This window comes from Adiantum capillus-veneris, chromosome 4 (assembly GCF_014529385.1).
Source record: "Adiantum capillus-veneris isolate H3 chromosome 4, ASM1452938v2, whole genome shotgun sequence".
Lineage (NCBI taxonomy): Eukaryota > Viridiplantae > Streptophyta > Polypodiopsida > Polypodiales > Pteridaceae > Adiantum > Adiantum capillus-veneris.
In genome coordinates this window covers 110,554,811-110,574,621 of record NC_140934.1, presented here as the reverse complement: position 1 = coordinate 110,574,621, position 19,811 = coordinate 110,554,811, and the positions used below count along the sequence as shown (strand labels likewise).

At 44.4% G+C, this 19,811-nt stretch overlaps 1 protein-coding gene and 2 pseudogenes across 1 annotated transcript in view; 2 read left to right on the top strand and 1 right to left on the bottom strand.

The window, feature by feature from the left end:
- The first annotated feature begins 1,223 nt into the window (after positions 1-1,223).
- TIC21 (translocon at inner membrane of chloroplasts 21) overlaps positions 1,224-19,811 on the top strand; it is a 52,683-nt gene continuing 34,095 nt past the window's right edge. The window contains exon 1 of the mRNA XM_086511006.1: positions 1,224-1,559. Within this exon, the coding sequence (XP_086367132.1) occupies positions 1,317-1,559 (243 nt within the window). The 5' untranslated portion in view covers positions 1,224-1,316. The remainder of the gene's footprint in view (positions 1,560-19,811) is intronic.
- Positions 4,673-18,269, top strand: LOC147459801 (uncharacterized; annotated as a pseudogene).
- LOC147459802 (uncharacterized) lies at positions 7,758-11,067 on the bottom strand (annotated as a pseudogene).

Genomic DNA, 19,811 nt, shown 5'->3' with positions numbered 1-19,811 from the left:
CTAAGATTGAGAACCCAACCTTGGGATCTGCCCCTCATTAGAGATAGGATTGGGATCTTCCCCGAGGACCTCAAATGGACCCTCGACACCTTCCCCTCCATTGTCATTGAAGCTTTCTGTTGGGAAGGTAGTTTCAAACTTGTCAATCCAATATGGAAGCCCCCTGACTTATCTCCCCCTCTTTACATAACCCTCAATCTCATGTGGAAAGTTGATTTGGACAGGAAACAATGGAACCACAAGTTTGCTTACCTCTGGACTCCTTCCATTGAGCCCAAGAAGTCAGTCCTCATGTGATTCATTCTCCATAAAATTATATGGACGGGGAAGAAAATAGCCTAGACTAATCTTGAGTGTGGAATCTACTACACGTGTTCTAGAGAAGTGGAAGACATTGGCCATTTATTCAGTGTATGTTCAACTAACTCTTCTATGTTAGCCCCATTGGTTAAGGTGCTCAAATTCCAACCCAACTGGAAACAACTGTTTTTAGGGGACTATGTTGGGTTCCTTAGCATTTTCTGGAACAAAGTCAGGGGAGAATTCCTCCAGATTATTTGGAGGCAAAGGAACCTTACATTGCTTGAGGGGGCTTATTAGACACCAAGTTTGAGACTTTTCTTCTCCCAAGTGAAATTGCAAGACATGAAGATTGCCAATGATGAAGTGACCTTGTACATGGCAAACAAGGAGATTCTCTTAGATGCTGATTACCATTACCGATTGCTGGCCTATGAGAATTCATCTCAAGCCTCCTGTGTGAAGTTGCCCAGTAGGGAGCAGTGGCAAATCAAGGTTGAAATTGAGGTCCGTCACTTTAAGTCTCAGATTGAGGATGGGCAAAGATTTGTGGCAAGAGTCTAGGCTGAGTTGGATGCCCTTCCCCTCACTCGCTTAGTGTAGTAATGGAGATGGGTGTCAACAACCCCTTGTTTTGGTCTCACCCCCGAACCCCCCTTTTTTATGGAGCAAAGTTTGGACACTTCCCCCATTATGGAGCTTTCACTTGCTACACCCTCTTGTATGTGCCCATGCTTGGATACCCCAACGTATGAATCCTACACATGCAGCTCACCTCCTGTATGCTTTGCCACCCCATATGCTACATCCTCCACAACGGTGTATCGAGTTTAGGACCTCCGTGGCTATTCAGATGTAATCTTTCATTCTCTCCGATATAAATTCACCGCGCTTATGGTAAAAAAAAAATAAAAAAAAAATGAGGGTTGCTTTACCCCAGCCATGGGGGATGGCTGGAATAGGTAGTGTGTGAGGCTTGAGGGTGCGCTTGAACGCAGCGGACCCACCTGGACGAAATGCAGATGCACTTGAGTCGGCCAACAACCCAACTCTGCTTGGCGTCGCCATGGCCAGGGAGTTTACGCCGCCGAGAGGTTACGGTCTCCACCTACTCTCCTTCTCTCACCTCATTGCACGCTTTTTCTCCGCATCTTTCCCTCTTCACCCTCAAATTCCAAAGTGGCCATCACACCAGCAGGCGCCTTCCGAACATCTTCTCTGCTTCATACAGCGGCTCGGAGACCTCTGCACGTGAGCAGGTATCCCTTCTTTAGCCCCACCGATTTTAACTGTCTTATCTTTTCAAAATGACAAGCTAATCTGCTGACATGGCCAATCTAGCTTGGTAGAAGTATGACATGATTAGTGAGGATGTAATTTTTTATACAACGGTTGTCTATGAAGTGTGAACATGAAAGGAGTAAGGTTTATATCAGACACACAACATCAATTCTCTGCCTTGGGCAGAGAAATCGAGAGAAAGGTCTTCCACAGACTAAGCTTGCCACATTTGAAGGTAACTACCTACCTTATAGCTAAGGCTGGGTTCATACGACCCGGTGGAAGGCAGCTTCAAAGGTGCGTGCTTCCATGTGTCACATGATCATTGGGAAAAAAAGAAATTGCGCTCTTCCGGACCCACACAAAATTGGGCGGAATTTCCATATAGTTGTCAAGTCAGTAGCGCGATTCGTGGAAATCCATACGATAGCCATGTCAGCAACGCAAATCGTGGAGGTTCGTCCAATTGCCACGTCATCAGTTCTTTACGCTAGTCTTTTTAGCCTCTGTCTCTTTTGGGCCCCATCGGACAATACCCCATAAGTTGGAACAGCTTATAATTGGGTGTCCTTTCATATTTGGCTTCTTGGATTGGTTCTGCAAGTTGTCACAACTTCTTATGCATCTTACAACGGGGCTCATTCCTCAGTTTGTTTGGAATTTGTGTTGTAGGTCATGCCACATCATCACTTTATGACATACCCCCTCTTGAAAGAAATATAATTGCCCTCGATTATGCCTGCAAAACCAACATAAGCCAACAACCAGTTCAGTAGACACTGACTATAAGCACCGGCACATTGACAACACATATCCAGTACTTGCACGCAGACGACAATCCCTGAACATTTACATCACTATCCCCGTCGAGATCTTTGATGAGAATCATGGTCATCGTAACGTATTTAGCAATCACATCCAGATCTCACCGATCTTTAGCAGATGTCAGGATTGACTAAATCTTGTTACTATCATCTTCACACCCCTCCAGTGAATCAAGATCGAAACGCCTGCAGTCATTTCGTCTTTCAATCATGCACTCAAACATCACACACATGTGAGAGCACATATATCAAAATCATTTAAGGATTTCCCATTACAAAGTACTTCATTTCTTAAAGTCATACAACAGAATACTGTTAGCCCATTAGTACCTCCGAAATCTCTAAAGAAATTAGAGATTTTAATCGATGTGGGTAATCTGTGACAAAGAAGCCGAGTGACTCCCCTCTTGTGCAGTCCACGCCGCACCAGATTCAACCCGTTGAGCATTGGTAACTCTTGGAATAGTCGAAGCTAAACCAAAAGCCTCAAGGTAAAGTTCCAAAATTTGAGGAGTATCTGCTAGGTCCTCTCCTCCATCCATTTCACATTCAATGCCGGAAAGTTGTTTAACTTAACTAGATATTGGCGTATCACTCTACCTTTTACTTTCCTTTACTTGTGAGCCCGTATCTGTTTTGGGAGGAGAACTTCAGGTTGCTCCTCAAGCTTCTTGGCCACTGGCACCACACCTTTGAAAGGTTTCAACACTTCACATTAAATGCGTTATGAATCTTCCAAGTATACATCATTTCGCTTTTTCTGAATCTGGAAAGGGCCATAATATCTCATACTCAACTTTGAAAAAAGTCGCTCCTCCTTACCCTTTCATTTCCGTAGGTGTGCCTTCTCAAACCGTAGAAGCACCCAATCATCTTCCTTCAAGTGCAAGTCACGTCGATGCTTGTCAGCTGCCTTCTTATGCCTTGCTTGAGACTACTCAAGAGCCTCACTCACATTTGCAAAAGCAGTCTTGAGATCTTGAACATACTGATCTGCTTCAAAAATCTTATCCTTGATGCTTAGAACATGTGAAACCTTCTTAGCACCCTCAATGATCTCAAATGGCGCCTTTCTCGTAGACGTATGTACTGTGGTGATGTAGGCAAACTCTACCAAGGGAAAAAACTTCTCCCAATGAGCTTTCTAATCAGAGATGTGAGACTTCAACAAGTCTAGGACTACTGAATTCGCAGTCTTCGATTGCGTGTCTGTGTGCGGGTGGAAAGAGGACGAGAACAGCAACAGAGTATCAATATTCTCCCAGATTGCCCTCGAAAACAAACTGATCTCTTTTTGTGACTATAGATTGAGGCATGCCATGAAGTCAAAAGATATGCGAGACAAACAGTTTAGCCAAATGATTTGGCTTAACCGTCTTCTTGATTGGAATAAAATGGCCTGCTTGCTAAATCTGTTGATGACTATCTAGATGCCATTGTGTCCGCTATGAGTCTGGGGAAGATAAAAAATAAAATCCATTGCTATACTTTCAAGGTCGGCTAGATATAGGTAAAGGTTGCAAAAGATCTGGTGGCTTATGCTTGTCAAACTCAACCTTTTGGCATATCAAACAACCGCGAACAAACACATCCACATTTATTTTGAGCCTGGGCCAGTAGAATCCACCCTTTTCAAGGTGGTCTCTATGCGGCGATGGCCCAAAAAAGGTGGACAGTGGCACTTTGTCAAAACCTTATGTCTCAGTGCTTGTGTAACACACAACAAGTTCTTCCGCATCAAATAGCCTTCCTTGAGTGAATAGCCCACAACTGCTTCCCCACTCTGTAATCGGTCAAAGATGTCTGCAAAATCCGGATCTGTGGTAGACTGATCTACCATATCCTCGAAGCTGCGATGATGATCTGCCGAAATAGCCAAAATCAATGGCTTACAAGAGAGTGCATCGGCCACCACATTCTTTTGTCCCTTAACATGTATAATCTGAAAGTGAAATTGTGAAAAGATGTTTGCCCACTGCATTTGCTTGTCCGAAAGGTGTTTTTGCGACAAGAAATATTGTAAACTCTGATGATCGGTGAACATTGTAAAATTGGCTCCAAGTAGAAAGTGTCGCCACTGAGTAAGAGCATGGATAACTGCCACACAGAGAGAGAGAGAGAGAGAGAGAGAGAGAGAGAGAGAGAGAGAGAGAGAGAGAGAGAGAGAGAGAGAGAGAGAGAGATTGCAATGCAAGTCGCGACTAAGTTCTTTATCGGTCAATTTTCTCACATGTGTTACATGTATCAAAATTTGAAGGGCTGAGGATCTTCGATCATGGTGAGAGGATAGATCAGGCAGCCAATAATTGAGAGGGATCCATGGGAGTCTACAGTTTTCATTTCCAAATATCACAAATCTAGCTCTCGCAAGGTTGTATGTAAGCTGTGTGGGGATGTGCTCACAGGAGGTGTGACCCGCTTGAAAGCCCATTACGCTTGGATAGGAAGCAGAGGGAGAGATGCATGCAAATCTGTCTCCGAAGAGTTGTGGCTTTCTTTTGGGGGTGAGCGGGCTGAGCGGGCAAAGTACATCAGTATTGTCATGCCCTGAAGATGTCCTCTTAAAGAAAGTCCAAGATGAAAAAGGTAACTTGGCTGCTCAAAACCCTCCCTTGCCTATGGTGGGTGTTACTTCTAGTACTCCACGAGCCTCGACTCCAAATATCCCTACTACATCTAGTACTCCACGAGCCTCGACTCCAAATATCTCTTTCACCTGTCGTGCTCTAAATGTTACTTCTAGTGTGGAAGATAGCAATGCAGGAGATACTACAAAAGCTAGCACTCAAGAGGTGGATACTAGTCATGCTCCTCCTCCTATTAGCGCCACACAGGCAGCTCCTTTCCAACCCGAAGTGGGACAACTTAGAGTAGGTACGCATAAGAAGAGAGTTCGCACATCTGGGCGCTCTTCTACATTGCATGATGTTTGGGCTCCTAGCTTGAAGAAGGTGGCGGAGATTGTCGAGGAACTTTTTTTTAACGAATGCAACATTGCATTCCATGCTGCACGCACAGGGGCCTACAAAAGATTTGTGAATGCTGTCTCAATGGCTGTAGCTGCGGGAGCGCCAATTACTCATGTCGGATCTGAGGCACTTTGCACTAGCAGATTGACATGTCAAGTAGACATGGTTCATGAGCAATTGCAGGGTCATATAGATTCTTGGGCAATATATGGCTGCACTACCATATCGGATTGTTGGAAAGATGTGCGAAAGCGTCACTTACTCAACATCCTAATCTCTTGTTGTACCGGCACAACATTTTTGAGAGGCATTGATGTGTCAGGAGCTCGCATACGAATCAGTGGTATGTTTTTTATCCTTATTTCTTGTCTCTTGGAAACCAAAGCATAGAGCATCATAGTTCAAAGTGAAGTGTTTCTTACAAGTTACAACTTACAAGATTCGAATCCCAAATGTGTAGGAGAGCTTATTTTTCAGCACATTCGAGATGCTATCGAGGAGGTTGGGCCACAACATGTGGTGCAAGTGGTAACAGACAATGCAAGCAATTGCAAGCTTATGGGCGAAATGGTCGAAGCTGCATACCCACACATAGTATGGAGTCTGTGTGCAGCACACTCCATTGATCTTATGATGGAAGATATTGGTGCACGAGCATGGGTGACTACACTAGTTGATAAAGCTCTACAGCTTATCAACTTCGTTCATCAAAAATCATTTGCTCCAGGGTTGTTCAGTGCCCATTGCAAATGGGCTCTCAAGAAGCTGGGAAAGACTCGATTTTGCTACATCTTTATTGTCTTGTGCTGGTGAGGTTCTCAAAGGTTTCCTATTCTTTGAATGTTCATTTTTTAGACTTATGTGAAGCTCAAATATACATTGTTTTATGTACAGCTTGATGAAATGCAAAGATGACTTGCATCGTATGGTGGTAGATGGAAGGTGGTTAAATTGGCCAGACTCCACCACTCATGCTGCCATGGCGATCCTTGATGGGGTGATTTGCAACAACACGTTTTGGAGGGAGATTGATGGCCTTCAAGCAGCTCTTCAACCGATTGTTAGTGTTTTACGCTTATGTGATAGTGAGGGATCCACTCTGGGTCTCCTCTACGAGTTCATGACAAAGTTGAGGGTAGCCATACGTGATTGCACGTCATTGAGCTCAGACAGGTAAGGTTTTTGAAATATTTATCTTTCTTTCAAGTCTTAACTCTTATAGCATTATACATATCGTAGTTCACAAGTGATTATGTGAACTTGTGACATGTAGGGTAAGCATCATGCTCAACATATTTGATATATGATGGAATTGGTTTCTCCGTCCTATACATTGTGTAGCCCACATGCTACATCCGGCTTGGAGAAGTGAGACTCAAAGATCCGATCGTGTGCTTTTGACCGGATGGAATGAATATGTGGAGAGAATCTATTGAAACAATGGTCATGTGCAAAATTGACTAGAAGAGGATCTTTTGGAGTATAGAGGTAAAGATCTCTAAAGTCTATAAGGTCTTAAAGCACAATCATAAAGAGCATATTCTAAAGTCTTCAGAGCTTACAAATTGTGTCTTGATTCTTGTGAGAAATTCTACATATAGGTGGCAGGGGAAATTTTTCTCGTGCAATTGCCAAAGATGTTGAAAACCAAGCACTTCCAGTTTCATGGTAGCGTAACCGCGAAACGTTTCAGACCCGAAACGTTTCACCCCAAAACGGGGCGTTTCACCCTGAAACGTTTCACCCTTGAGAGGAGCCTCGGTGAAACGTATGACCGAAACGCCAATTTTGGGTATATATATACATAATAGGTGTGCACAGTGCAGTACACATTTGCACACATTTGTGGCAAATCTAGATCTTTGAGAGAGGGAGATATCATCATATATGATAATGGGATCAATATCAATGACATTACCTCTACTTTCCAAGATATAGACCGATGCATAATTTAAACTGGAACAAACTGAAAGTGAGTAAAATTTAAAGCTCAAAGCGATAAGAAATTACAACTTACAAAGTTACAAGTTACAACTAGTAACTACCTGCACATTCAAGTCTCAAGATTTCTGATTCATCGAACATTACTAGTAGAACTAAACAAAACAATGGATTAGATAGTGAAGTTTGAACACAATGCACATAGAATGTCAAGAACATAAGTCAATTCTCCATGTAAATAAGATGAAATCCAAACCATAATCTTGTGGAGACTCGATAGACTACATAGCACAAGACTGTAAAGAGTCAAGACTGGAGTGACGGTGTCAAAGCCCGTACGGCAAACACAAAAAAAGCCGTCCCATGACAAAATGATAAAGTAGCATGACAAAATATGCAAATCTGAGCGCTAGTGAGTCGTTGCTCTAGACTCAAAAAGAGACTACTGAGATCCATTTGACTGACTCCCCTCATCACTGTCACACTCTGAAGGAGTCGGAGTAAGTCGCCTAGTAGTAGAAGTAACCTCTGCAACACTACGTCTGGGCGACGTGTAGTCGAACGAGTCTGTCGTGAGAACCTCATCATGTCCTCACGGATGAAATCATACACATCGTCCTCAGTAGTGTGACATGAAACGTTTCGGGGTTTCGGTCGTTTCGGGGTTTGAGGTTTTGAAACGTTTCGTTTCGTAGCGTCAAAAACATGAAACAGGTTTCATGAGAGAGAGATGTGCTCACTGCTTAGAAGCGACTTCAAGCGAGCACGATCAAAGAGATGTTGAGTATTGATGAAAGTTAAAACACAGCCGCTAGTTTCATGAATCATAATTGATGCATCATTGATTCATTTAGCAAAGTATTTCTATTGAACAAAGTTTCTGGAAAAAAAGCTCCAATTTTAAACGTTTCATAAAAAATGCCTGTCCGTTTCATGCGTTTCGGCAAAACGTTTCATAGGTTTCGGGGTTTTGGGGTTTCATCTGCATGAAACGTGTTTTTATGTCACACTGGTCTTCAGGTGTATGTGGCTGGAGATGTGAGATGTCTGCTGCCTCAACTACAATCTGTCGATGATCCACTTGCTTTGGTAGCCAACTGACAGGGCTGGCACTATCCAATCCACCCGCCTCTCCAATACCCGAAAGATTGGTATTAACAAATGCCAACCTATGAAGCTGTGGAGTGTTCAGCCTACAAAAAAGTTAAAACACCCCAAGTTAGGCAAAATGCATAGACTAGTCACTGCAATGAACCATAGAGCGTATGACCAAAGCTAAATTCTCATTGAGAAACTCACCTATTTCGATCTTTTGTATGTATGTCTCCCATTATGCTCCATAGCCCTCTCCGCACTGGATGAGCTCACCTCTTGGGAGAGGACCCGCAAAGCCAAAGACTGCAACATGGGTGTCAAACCCCCAACTTTTCCCCACCATGAAACTGGAAGTGCTTGGTTTTTAACATCTTTGGCAATTGCACGAGAAAAATTTCCCCTGCCACCTATATGTATAATTTCTCACAAGAATCAAGACACAATTTGCAAGCTCTAAAGACTTTAGAATATGCTCTTTATGATTGTGCTTTAAGACCTTATACGTATACCTCTATACTCCAAAAGATCCTCTTCTAGTCGATTTTGCGCATGACCATTGTTTCGATAGATTCTCTTCACATATTCATTCCATCCGGTCAAAAGCACACGATCGGATCTTTGAGTCTCACTTCTCCAAGCCGGAAGTAGCATGTGGGCTACACAATGTATAGGACGGCGAAACCAATTCCATCGTACATTAAATATGTCAAGCATGATGCTTACTCTACATATCACAAGTTCACATAATCACTTGTGAACTACGATATGTATAATGCTATAAGAGTTAAGACTTGAAAGAAAGATAAATATTTCAAAAACCTTACCTGTTTGAGCTCAATGACGTGTAATCACGTATGGCTACCCTCAACTTTGTCATGAACTCGTAGAGGACACTGAGGGTGGATCCCTCACTATCACATAAGCGTAAAACACTAACAATCGGTTGAAGAGCTGCTTGAAGGCCATCAATCTCCCTCCAAAACGTGTTGTTGCAAATCACCCCATCAAGGGTCGCCACTGCCAGCAGGAGTGGTGGAGTCTGGCCAATTTAACCACCTTTCATCTACCACCATACGACGCAAGTCATCTTTGCATTTCATCAAGCAGTACATAAAACAATGTATATTTGAGCTTCACATAAGTCTAAAAAATGGGCATTCAAAGAATAGGAAACCTTTGAGAAGCTCACCGGCACAAGACAATAAAGATGTAGCAAAATCGGGTCTTTGCCGGCTTCTTGAGAGCCCATTTGCAATGGGCAGTGAACAACCCTAGAGCAAATGATTTTCGATGAACGAAGTTGATAAGCTATAGAGCTTTATCAACTAGTGTAGTCACCCATGGTAGTGCACCAATATCTTCCATCATAAGATCAATGGAGTGTGCTGCACACGGACTCCATACTATGTGTGGGTATGCAGCTTCGACCATTTCGTCCATAAGCTTGCAATTGCTTGCATTGTCTGTTAGCACTTGCACCACATGTTGTGGCCCAAACCTCCTCGATAACATCTCGAATGTGCTGAAAAATAAGCTCTCATGCACATTTGGGATTCGAATCTTGTAAGTTGTAACTTGTAAGAAACACTTCACTTTGAACTATGATGCTCTATGCTTTGATTTCCAAGAGACAAGAAATAAGGATAAGAAACATACCAGTGATTCGTATGCAGCTCCTGACACATCAATGGCTCTCAAAAACGTTGTGCCGGTATAACAAGAGACGAGGATGTTGAGTAAGTGACGCTTTCGCACATCTTTCCAGCCATCCGATATGGTAATGCAGCCATATATTGCCCAAGAATCTCTATGACCCTGCAATTGCTCATGAACCATGTCTACTTGATGTGTCAATCTGCTAGTGCGAAGTGCCTCAGATCCGGCAGGAGTAATTGGCGCTCCCGCAACTGTAGCCATTGAGACAGCATTCACAAATCTTTTGTAGGCCCCTGTGCGTGCAGCATGGAATGCAATATTGCATTGATAAAAAAACGCTTCTTGGCAATCTCTGCCGCCTTCTTCAAGCTAGGAGCCCAAACATCATGCAATGTAGAAGAGCGCCTAGATGTGCAAGCCCTCTTCTTATGCGTACCTACTCCAAGTTGTCCCACTTCGGGTTGGGAAGGAGCTGCCTGTGTGGCGCTAATAGGAGGAGCAGCGTGACTAGTATCCACGTCTTGAGTGCTAGCTTCTGTAGCATCTCCTGCATTGCTATCTTCCACACTAGCAGTAACATTTAGAGCACGACAGGTGGAAGAGATATTTGGAGTCGAGGCTCGTGGAGTACTAGAAGTAGCACCCACCATAGGCAAGGGAGGGTTTTGAGCAGCCAATTTACCTTTTTTATCTTGGACTTTCTTTAAGAGGGCCTCTTCATGTATTGGGGACTAAAGAGAGGACATGACAATACTGATGTACTTTACCCGCTCACCCCCAAAAGAAAACAACTCTTCGGAGACGGATTTGCATGTATCTCTCCCTTTGCTTCCGATCCAAGCGTAATGGGCTTTCAAGCGGGTCACACCTCTTGTGAGCACATCCCCACACAGCTTACATACAACCTTGCGAGAGCTAGATTTGTGATATTTGGAAATGAAAACTGTAGACTCCCATGTATCCCTCTCAATTACTGGTTGCCTGATCTGTTCACTCACCATGATCGAAGATCCTCAGCCCTTTAAATTTTGATACATGTAACACATGTGAGAAAATTGACCGATAAAGATTATAGTCGCGACTCGCATTGCAATCTCTCTCTCTCTCTCTCTCTCTCTCTCTCTCTCTCTCTCAGAGCATTGAGCAAGCAGAAATCTCCGAGTCAAACTCCAGACTCCGAAGTCGGGACGTGAGTGAGTCGTGACTGAGTCACGTGAACGGTGACATAAATGATAATACTCGCTCTCTCTCTCTCTCTCTCACAACAGACAATTCATTTGTCAATTTGTCTGTTGTCTGTTGTGTGTGTGTGTGAGAGAGAGAGAGAGAGAGAGAGAGAGAGAGAGAGAGAGAGAGAGAGAGAGAGAGAGAGAATTTAATACCTTTGAGCACTTGTAGAGTCGCAGCCAGGGAGTCCTCGACTCCTCAGTCGAATTGTCTTAGGCTCTCGTAGCCAGTCGCGTCAACGCTAGCAGGCAGAAAAGTTGAAAACCAGAGGCGCGAGGCCGCGCGACCCTTTTAAATTTACCCAGCTCCGCGCCCCGCAACCTGCAGCCTTTGATAAGCCTAAGGGTACGATTTCGGCAAAAAGCCTCAAATTTTTGAGCCGTTTCATTGGTGGCGTTTCACTCGCACACCGAAACGTTTCAGGCGTTTTGCGTTTCACGCATGCCGAAATGCGTTTCGCGGTTTTGTTGTTTCATGGTGGGAAAAATTTGGGGGTTTGACACCCATGTTGCAGCCTTTGGCTTTGCGGGTTATCTCCCAAGAGGTGAGCTCATCCGGTGCAGAGAGGCTATGGAGCATAATGGGGGACATACATACAAAAGATCGAAATAGGTGAGCTTCTCAATGAGAATTTAGCTTTAGTCATACGCTCTATGGTTCATTGCAGTGACTTGTCTATGCATTTTGCCTAACTTGGGGTGTTTTAACTTTTCTGTAGGCTCAATACTGCCCAGCTTCATAGGTTGGCATTTGTTAATGCCAATCTTTCGGGTATTGGAGAAGGCGGGTGTAAGGTGCAGCGGAATGAATGTTGTATTTTCTCAAGATTAGTGATCTTTATTGCTCAAGGTTCCTTTTAGTTCTTAGGGAAAGAGAGAGCTTTCCGTCTTATGGAGAGTGCTATGATCACGAACAAAGTGAATGGATTGTGCGTACAAGTGAATGAGACTGAGAGAAGGAGAGAGAGGAGATATGACACCGAGAGGTTGTAAAACCCTCCTCCGAAGGCCCCACTCTCGTCGGCGAGAGTGGTCTACTTTGATTGCACAAAGGTGTACAATGCGTATGCAATGGACTGATGCAATGGGACTATGCCAACGAGGACGACTTGATGGCTGAAATCCGGGATCTTCTAATCGCTGAATTCGGGACTGTTTCGGTGGCTGAAAATGACTGTTTTGGCTGCGTTTTTATGGCTGAAAATGGGGGATCATCTGCAACCATCTTGGGGCTGATTTGCTACTTTGCTAACGGCTGAAAACTGTGTTTCTTCAAGGCTGATTTGCTGCTGCAAAAACGCTACGAGAATCTGAGATCTGCTGGCGTTTTTGGGCTGATGTCGCTAGGGTTATGCTGGCTGATAATCTGCTGGAGTAGCTGGTGTTTTTGGCTGAAAACGCTGATGATGGCAGAGGCCTAGCGTTAGTAAACTGCAGCAACGGCTCTTGAAATGCTATGGGAGGAAAACGCCCTGGTGAGGGAGATACTGGCGATGGGAATCTGTTGGGAATCCCCGCGAAGAAGGAGGTCCAAAAACGTTGGGGGGTGTTGGGGGGGTTACTGTTGAGAAGTTGCCTGTTGGGCAGGAAGCTCTTGTTGCCTCTTCTGCCAGAAAGTGCTAACTTGGGTTTGCTTATATATTAACTTAGCGAAATTGCCCTACCTACTTTTGTAGGAAAGTCACTTAAAAATAATAAGTGAAAATCCCAATAAATAGGAAAATAGGCTAAATGCATTGGAAAATTTTCCTAAGTGATGCCAATGGATTCTAATGGGAATTGCGATGATCATGTTGTGTGCAACCGGAGGATATGCATCTATGCTAAGTGACTGGGCATGAACGGTCTACGAATAGACTCACAAAAGTGCCAGATCACTGCTAATCTAGACTGATTGAACCCTGTTGTGGTGTAGCTTGTCCACGGACACATAGGGTTGGGATGTGTCACGTGACATCCCCTCCTTTTCAAAGTGAGATACTGGTACCGAACTGTATGGCGTCGAGGGAGATCGCCAAGAGCATCCGGAATTCTGGAAGGGACTCTTTGCCGGCCCACTCTGATATGTGGGTCGTGCGGTACTTGAACTTCATAAAGGTCTGCAAAGCTTGCTTCTTTATGTCGCGCCGAAAGCGACACAAAGTCTTCAGAATCTCCTTTCTTGCTTCAACTTCGTCTAGAGTCCGGCTTCTTCCGTCTTCAAGAATCTCCATGGCTGAAAATTCCTGAAACCATCTCCAACAGAAAACCATGAACATACCCATTCCATGTAAAGTGAAGGAAAAAAATTGTGTCTTCTCTAAAGAGTGTGTATGCAATGTAGATGAACATAGAGACGGAGTGACAACCCGTTCATCAAACACATGTAAACAATGAGGTCGGATCTTTTCTGTTTGATCGAAATCAATCAACTGTGGCAAATCACAATGGAAATGCCCATGCTTGGTGTTCATACTATCATGTGCTCTTTCGTAAACTGTGTCATGCCAAGGAAGAGACATGGAATGCGACTTCCTGACATACAAACTTTTCAACTTTTCATGAACAATTCACATACATTCGTGCTCATCCATGATAGAAACGTGCTCAACATACAATATGTCATGCCTAGTAAAAGGGATCACATAACGATGCTGACTAAAATACAGGAAACCTTCACGAATGAAACACTCGAACGATGCGTGCGTATCAATCATGCGAACACATAATACTTCCTGTGAGGGTGCTTTTGACCAAGGCTCGAGAGCCAAGATCGGTTCTTTGGGATCTATCGAATCTTCTTGTGGGGGTTCTTTGGACCTCGACTCGAAAGCCAAGATCGGATCTTCGTGATTGATCGAATCTACAACGAGGTTAGCTTCGCTAGAAAAAGCATCAACTAACACATCATCCTTGGGAACAACCACGTCATCTTCATGCAATTCATCATGCTTGTCTTTCATGCAATTCATCATGCTTGTCTTTTTCATCCAAATCATCATGCAAATCATTATCCATCAAATCATCATGCTTCTCATAATCATGCAAATCCTGTGTCATGCTGTGGAGAAAAAGAGATTGAGAGAATCTCCTTATCCTGAATTCTTTCAACCTTGTCCTGCATATTAGCAATGAGAGATGGAGGAGCAGTGTCCACTCCATGAAAGACAGTAGGAGAATCACTTTTGGCATTGAGAGTTAAAGTGCTAGCCTCCCAATCAACGAGAGGGTTTATTTCACGAAACCATGTCATGCCTAAAGTCATATCACATCTTGAGAGAGGAGAAACAACAAATCTTCTAGTGAAGGCAGTCTGTTGAATTGCAAACAACACATCAAGGCACTCCTTTGTGATGAGAGCGTCCATACCAGGACGAAAGCCAGAGACCTCGATAGGAGATCTCGGACTAACTTCGAGGCGGGCTCTCTCAACAAGAGAGGGGCTGATCACATCATGCATACTACCTAGGTCAAACAATATGACAAAACGGTGCCCCGACGTACGACCATAACATTTAATGAGAGAATCATCAATGGGAGGGTCCTGAGAAACTTTGGGCACAATCGTGTTATCATTCATTGCATTGACAGATGTAGTGGGTGTTGTGGGTTCTTTAGATTCATTCGATTCAAGCTTAGGACATGTTCTTTTTATGTGACCCTTAATGTGACAATGAAAACAACGACCTTCTTTAGAATAAGTGCTTTGTTCTTTCGAAGTGATGTATCCTTCTACAATTCCTTGTGCTACCTTTTCATCTGGAGTAAGCTTACGTTTAGCAATTGTGTTAGCCTTACCCTTAGATTCATTGGAAGAATTCTTTGATGAGAGACTGTTGGAAGATTGGTTAGAAGAGTTATCATTCTTACCATTCTTACCGTTCTGTGGAGTCCGCGAGGTCCTTGTGGAAGTCTTGTTCTCCTTAGGCTTTCCCTTGTTGTGCTTCATCTCCTGTGCGAGAGCAATCGCTACCGCCTTGTTGAGATCGATTGGATCGAATACCTCGACATCGTACTTGATATACTCGTCCAATCCAAAGAGAAAAGCCTCTTTGCGCTCTTCATCCGACATGCGTAGTTGGGTACCCAGCTGCAAAACACGATTAGAAAAAGACATGACCGGCATACCATTTTGCTTGAGAGTGCGCCAATCGTCTTTCAAGCGTGCCAGGTACTGAGGTGGCATAAACCGCGCCTTGAGCTTGTCTTGGAAATCAGCCCGACTAAAAGAGAGGGGCGTGAAATCCTCGGCTGCCTCTAGGTGCGCGGCTAGTTGTGCCTCTTGCCATGCGTTGTACCAATTGATGGCATCACCGGCAAGGTACATAGCTGCCGTCAAAACTTTGCTATTTTCTGTCTTCTTAGTTGTCGCAAAATAAGTATTAAATTGATGCAACCAAGAATGAATAACTGTAGCATCCATCTTACCGTCATACTTATTGAAAGTCAACTTTTCTGTGACTAGATGGTTGGAATCCGCGTCGTGGCTTGCGCCACTTGACGAACTCCCACGATCTTTGGGTGGTTCGGTCCTCGAGGCTAGAATGTGGGAAATAAATTCTTGATGACGAATCTCCCTTTGAGCCTCTCATTCATCGCGCTCGCGTTCGAAAGTAAGTCGATTTTCTTCTTGTTTTGCGGCAAGAGCAATGCGCTCTCGTTCCTGAGCAAGGCGATTTTCTTCTTGTTTTGCCACAAGAGTGGCGTTTCTTTCATCGTGCTCGCGGTCCTTGGCTTCTTGTGCTTCCGCTTTGCTTGCGAGTTGTGCCAATGCAACTCTATTCATTTCTTGTTGTTGTGCCATCATCTCTAACACCGACTTGACCATCATCTCCATAGGAGTGAGTGCAACTCGTGGCGTAGATGGCGAAGGGGGAGGGTCGAAAAAGTCTCCTGGTGGGGAAAAATCTTCGTCGCCTCTCTCATGCTCATCACCTGTATGTCAAGTATCCATTCCGCTTCGGGTGACGACCATGCACTATAATCTTGGGTTCGGAAGTTCGCGAGGAACTTGGGTTCTTGAGGGTCTTGAGGTCCTTGATTCGTGAGAATCTAGGGTTCTTGAGGTTCTTGAGTCTTGAGGGTCTTGGGTTCTTGGGGTTCTTGAGGTTTTCTTTCGCTTGCAAATCGCGTTGGAGAAGGATCTTCTCTTCACCCGAGTTCTACCCTTTTCTGCGGGCGCACCCCTTGGCGGCCTTGCGCTCACACCAAGGTTGCTTTTTCCCACCTCACGTCGATTGGCTGGCCGCTAAGTGCACGGTCCGCTCTCAATGAGTGAAAAGAGACACAAGGGGAGGCTGGACAAGCCCTTCTTTCTTGGGATTCCTGTCACTCTTTAACAAAACACGATTAGGAATCGCCGCGCCCAAGTAAACTTGGGTTCGTGCGATCGCAACAAGCAAAAAAAATTCTTGTGGTTCTTTCCTTGAGTAATGCAGAACACTTCCAAAGCTCTGATACCAATGTAAGGTGCAATGGAATGAATGTTGTATTTTCTCAAGATTAGTGATCTTTATTGCTCAAGGTTCCTTTCAGTTCTTAGGGAAAGAGAGAGCTTTCCGTCTTATGGAGAGTGCTATGATCACGAACAAAGTGAATGGATTGTGCGTGCAAGTGAATGAGACTGAGAGAAGGAGAGAGAAGAGATACGACACCGAGAGGTTGTAAAACCCTCCTCCGAAGGCCCCACTCTCGTCGGCGAGAGTGGTCTACTTTGATTGCACAAAGGTGTACAATGCGTATGCAATGGACTGATGCAATGGGACTATGCCGACGACGACGAGTTGATGGCTGAAATCTGGGATCTTCTAATCGCTGAATTCGGGACTGTTTCGGTGGCTGAAAATGACTGTTTTGGCTGCGTTTTTATGGCTGAAAATGGGGGATCATCTGCAACCATCTTGGGGCTGATCTGCTACTTTGCTAACGGCTGAAAACTGCGTTTCTTCAAGGCTGATTTGCTGCTGCAAAAACGCTACCAGATTCTGAGATCTGCTGGTGTTTTTGGGCTGATGTCGCTAGGGTTATGCTGAGGTTGAAAACACTGATAATCTGCTGGAGTAGCTGGTGTTTTTGGCTGAAAACGCTGATGATGGCAGAGGCCTAGCGTTAGTAAACTGCAGCAACGGCTCTTGAAATGCTATGGGAGGAAAACGCCCTGGTGAGGGAGATGCTGGCGATGGGAATCTGTTGGGAATCCCCGCGAAGAAGGAGGTCCAAAAACGTTGGGGGGTGCTGGAGGGGTTACTGCTGAGAAGTTGCCTGTTGAGCGGGAAGCTCCTGTTTCCTCTTCTGCCAGAAAGTGCTAACTTGGGTTTGCTTATATATTAACTTAGCGAAATTGCCCTACCTACTTTTGTAGGAAAGTCACTTAAAAATAATAAGTGAAAATCCCAATAAATAGGAAAATAGGCTAAAGACACTGGAAAATTTCCTTAACTGATGCTAATGGATTCTGATGGGAATTGCGATGATCATGCTGTGTGCAACCGGAGGATATGCATCTATGCTAAGTGACTGGGCATGCACGGTCTACGAATAGACTCACAAAAGTGCGAGATCACTTCTAATCTAGACTGATTGAACCCTGCTGTGGTGTAGCTCGTCCACAGACACATAGGGTTGGGATGTGTCACGTGACAGCGGGTGGATTGGATAGTGCCGGCCCTGTCAGTTGGCTACCCAAGCAAGTGGATCATCGACAGATTGTAGTTGAGGCAGCCGACATCTCACATCTCCAGCCACATACACGTGAGGACGATGTGTATGATTTCATCCATGAGGACATGATGAAGTTCTCACGACAGACTCGTTCGACTACACGTCGCCGCCGTGGGGAGTCCACGGTTGCTACTACTTGTGCTCGTCCTGAGAGAGCTACTCGAGCACGTAGGCCCAGACGCAGTGTTGCAGAGCTTACTTCTACTACTAGGCGACTTACCCCGACTCCTTCAGAGTGTGAGAGTGATGAGGGGAGTCAGTCAAATGGATCTCAATAGTCTCTTTTGGAGTCTAGAGGAGCGACTCACTAGCGCTCAGATTTGCATATTTTGTCATGCTACTTCATCATTTTGTCATGGGACAGCTTTTTTTGTGTTTGCCGTATGGGCTTTGACCAGATATAGCTTTGACACCATCACTCCAGTCTTGACTCTTTACAGTCTTGTGCTATGTAGTCTGTCGAGTCTCGACAAGATTATGGTTTGGATTTCATTTTATTTACATGGAGAATTGACTTATGTTCTTGACATTCTATGTGCATTGTGTTCAAACTTCACTATCTAATCCATTGTTTTGTTTAGTTCTACTAGTAATGTTCGATGAATCAAAAATCTTGAGACTTGAATGTGCAAGTAGTTACTAGTTGTAACTTGTAACTTTGTAAGTTGTAATTTCTTGTCGCTTTGAGGTTTAAATTTTGCTCACTTTCAGTGTGTTCCAGTTTAAATTATGCAACGGTCTATATCTTGGAAAGTAGAGGTAATGTCATCGATATTGATCACATTATCATATTTGATGATATCTCCCTCTCTCAAGGATCTAGATTTGGCACAAATGTGTCCAAATGTGTATTGCACTGTGCACACCTATATGTATATATATTATACTATATATACCCAAAATTGGCCTTTCGGTCATACGTTTCACCGAGGCTCCTCTCAAGGGTGAAATGTTTCGGGGTGAAATGCCCCGTTTCGGGGTGAAACGTTTCGCGGTTACGTTGGACCCAATGTCTGATAGGCATCTTCTCAGCAAGACCCCAACAAGAAGACCTAGCGTTTTTGCAGTAGATGGCCATAGCGTTTTCTGCATGAACAATAGCTAGCGTTTTCATCAAGATCAGCCCCAGCGTTTTGCAGCTGCAGATAAGCCGGCGGTAGTAGATTCCCGGCAGATGCCATAGCATTTTTGCATTAGACCACAGGTCAGCCCTAGCGTTTTTGCATCATGCAGTCAACCTAGCGTTTTGCAGACTCTTCGTGGCAGATTCAGCCTTTGCATCAGGATTTTGCATTTTCAGCAGATAGACACCGCAAAATAGCCACCAAACCTCGCAGATCTCACCTTCCCGCAGCAGATCCTCGTCGCACGATCAGATCAGCCAACGTTGCAGATTCAGCCCGGAAAACGTGGATTTCAGTATCTGTGTTTTCATCGTGTCGTCGTCGCATCGTCGTCATCGCTGTCGTCACCGACATAGAGTCAGAAATCAGCAGATAGAAGCTTTGCAGATTTCAACCCTTAGCGTTTTCAGATTTCAGCCCGTCTTGTCGTCGTCATCATTGTCGTCGACATCGTCTGCAAGTCCATTGCATTGTAGAGATTTGTGCAATCAATATTAGACCGCTCTGGCCATAGAGAGTGGGGCCTTCGGAGGAGGGTTTGACAACATTCTGGTGTCGTATTCTTCTCTCTCTATCTCTCAGTCTCAGCACCTTCATTCACGGTGTTTGCCACTTTGTTTGTGATCATTTGCACTCTCTCACTAAGGGAACAGAAGGCTCTCCCTTCTGTAAGTAAAAGTAACCCTTGAGTATAGT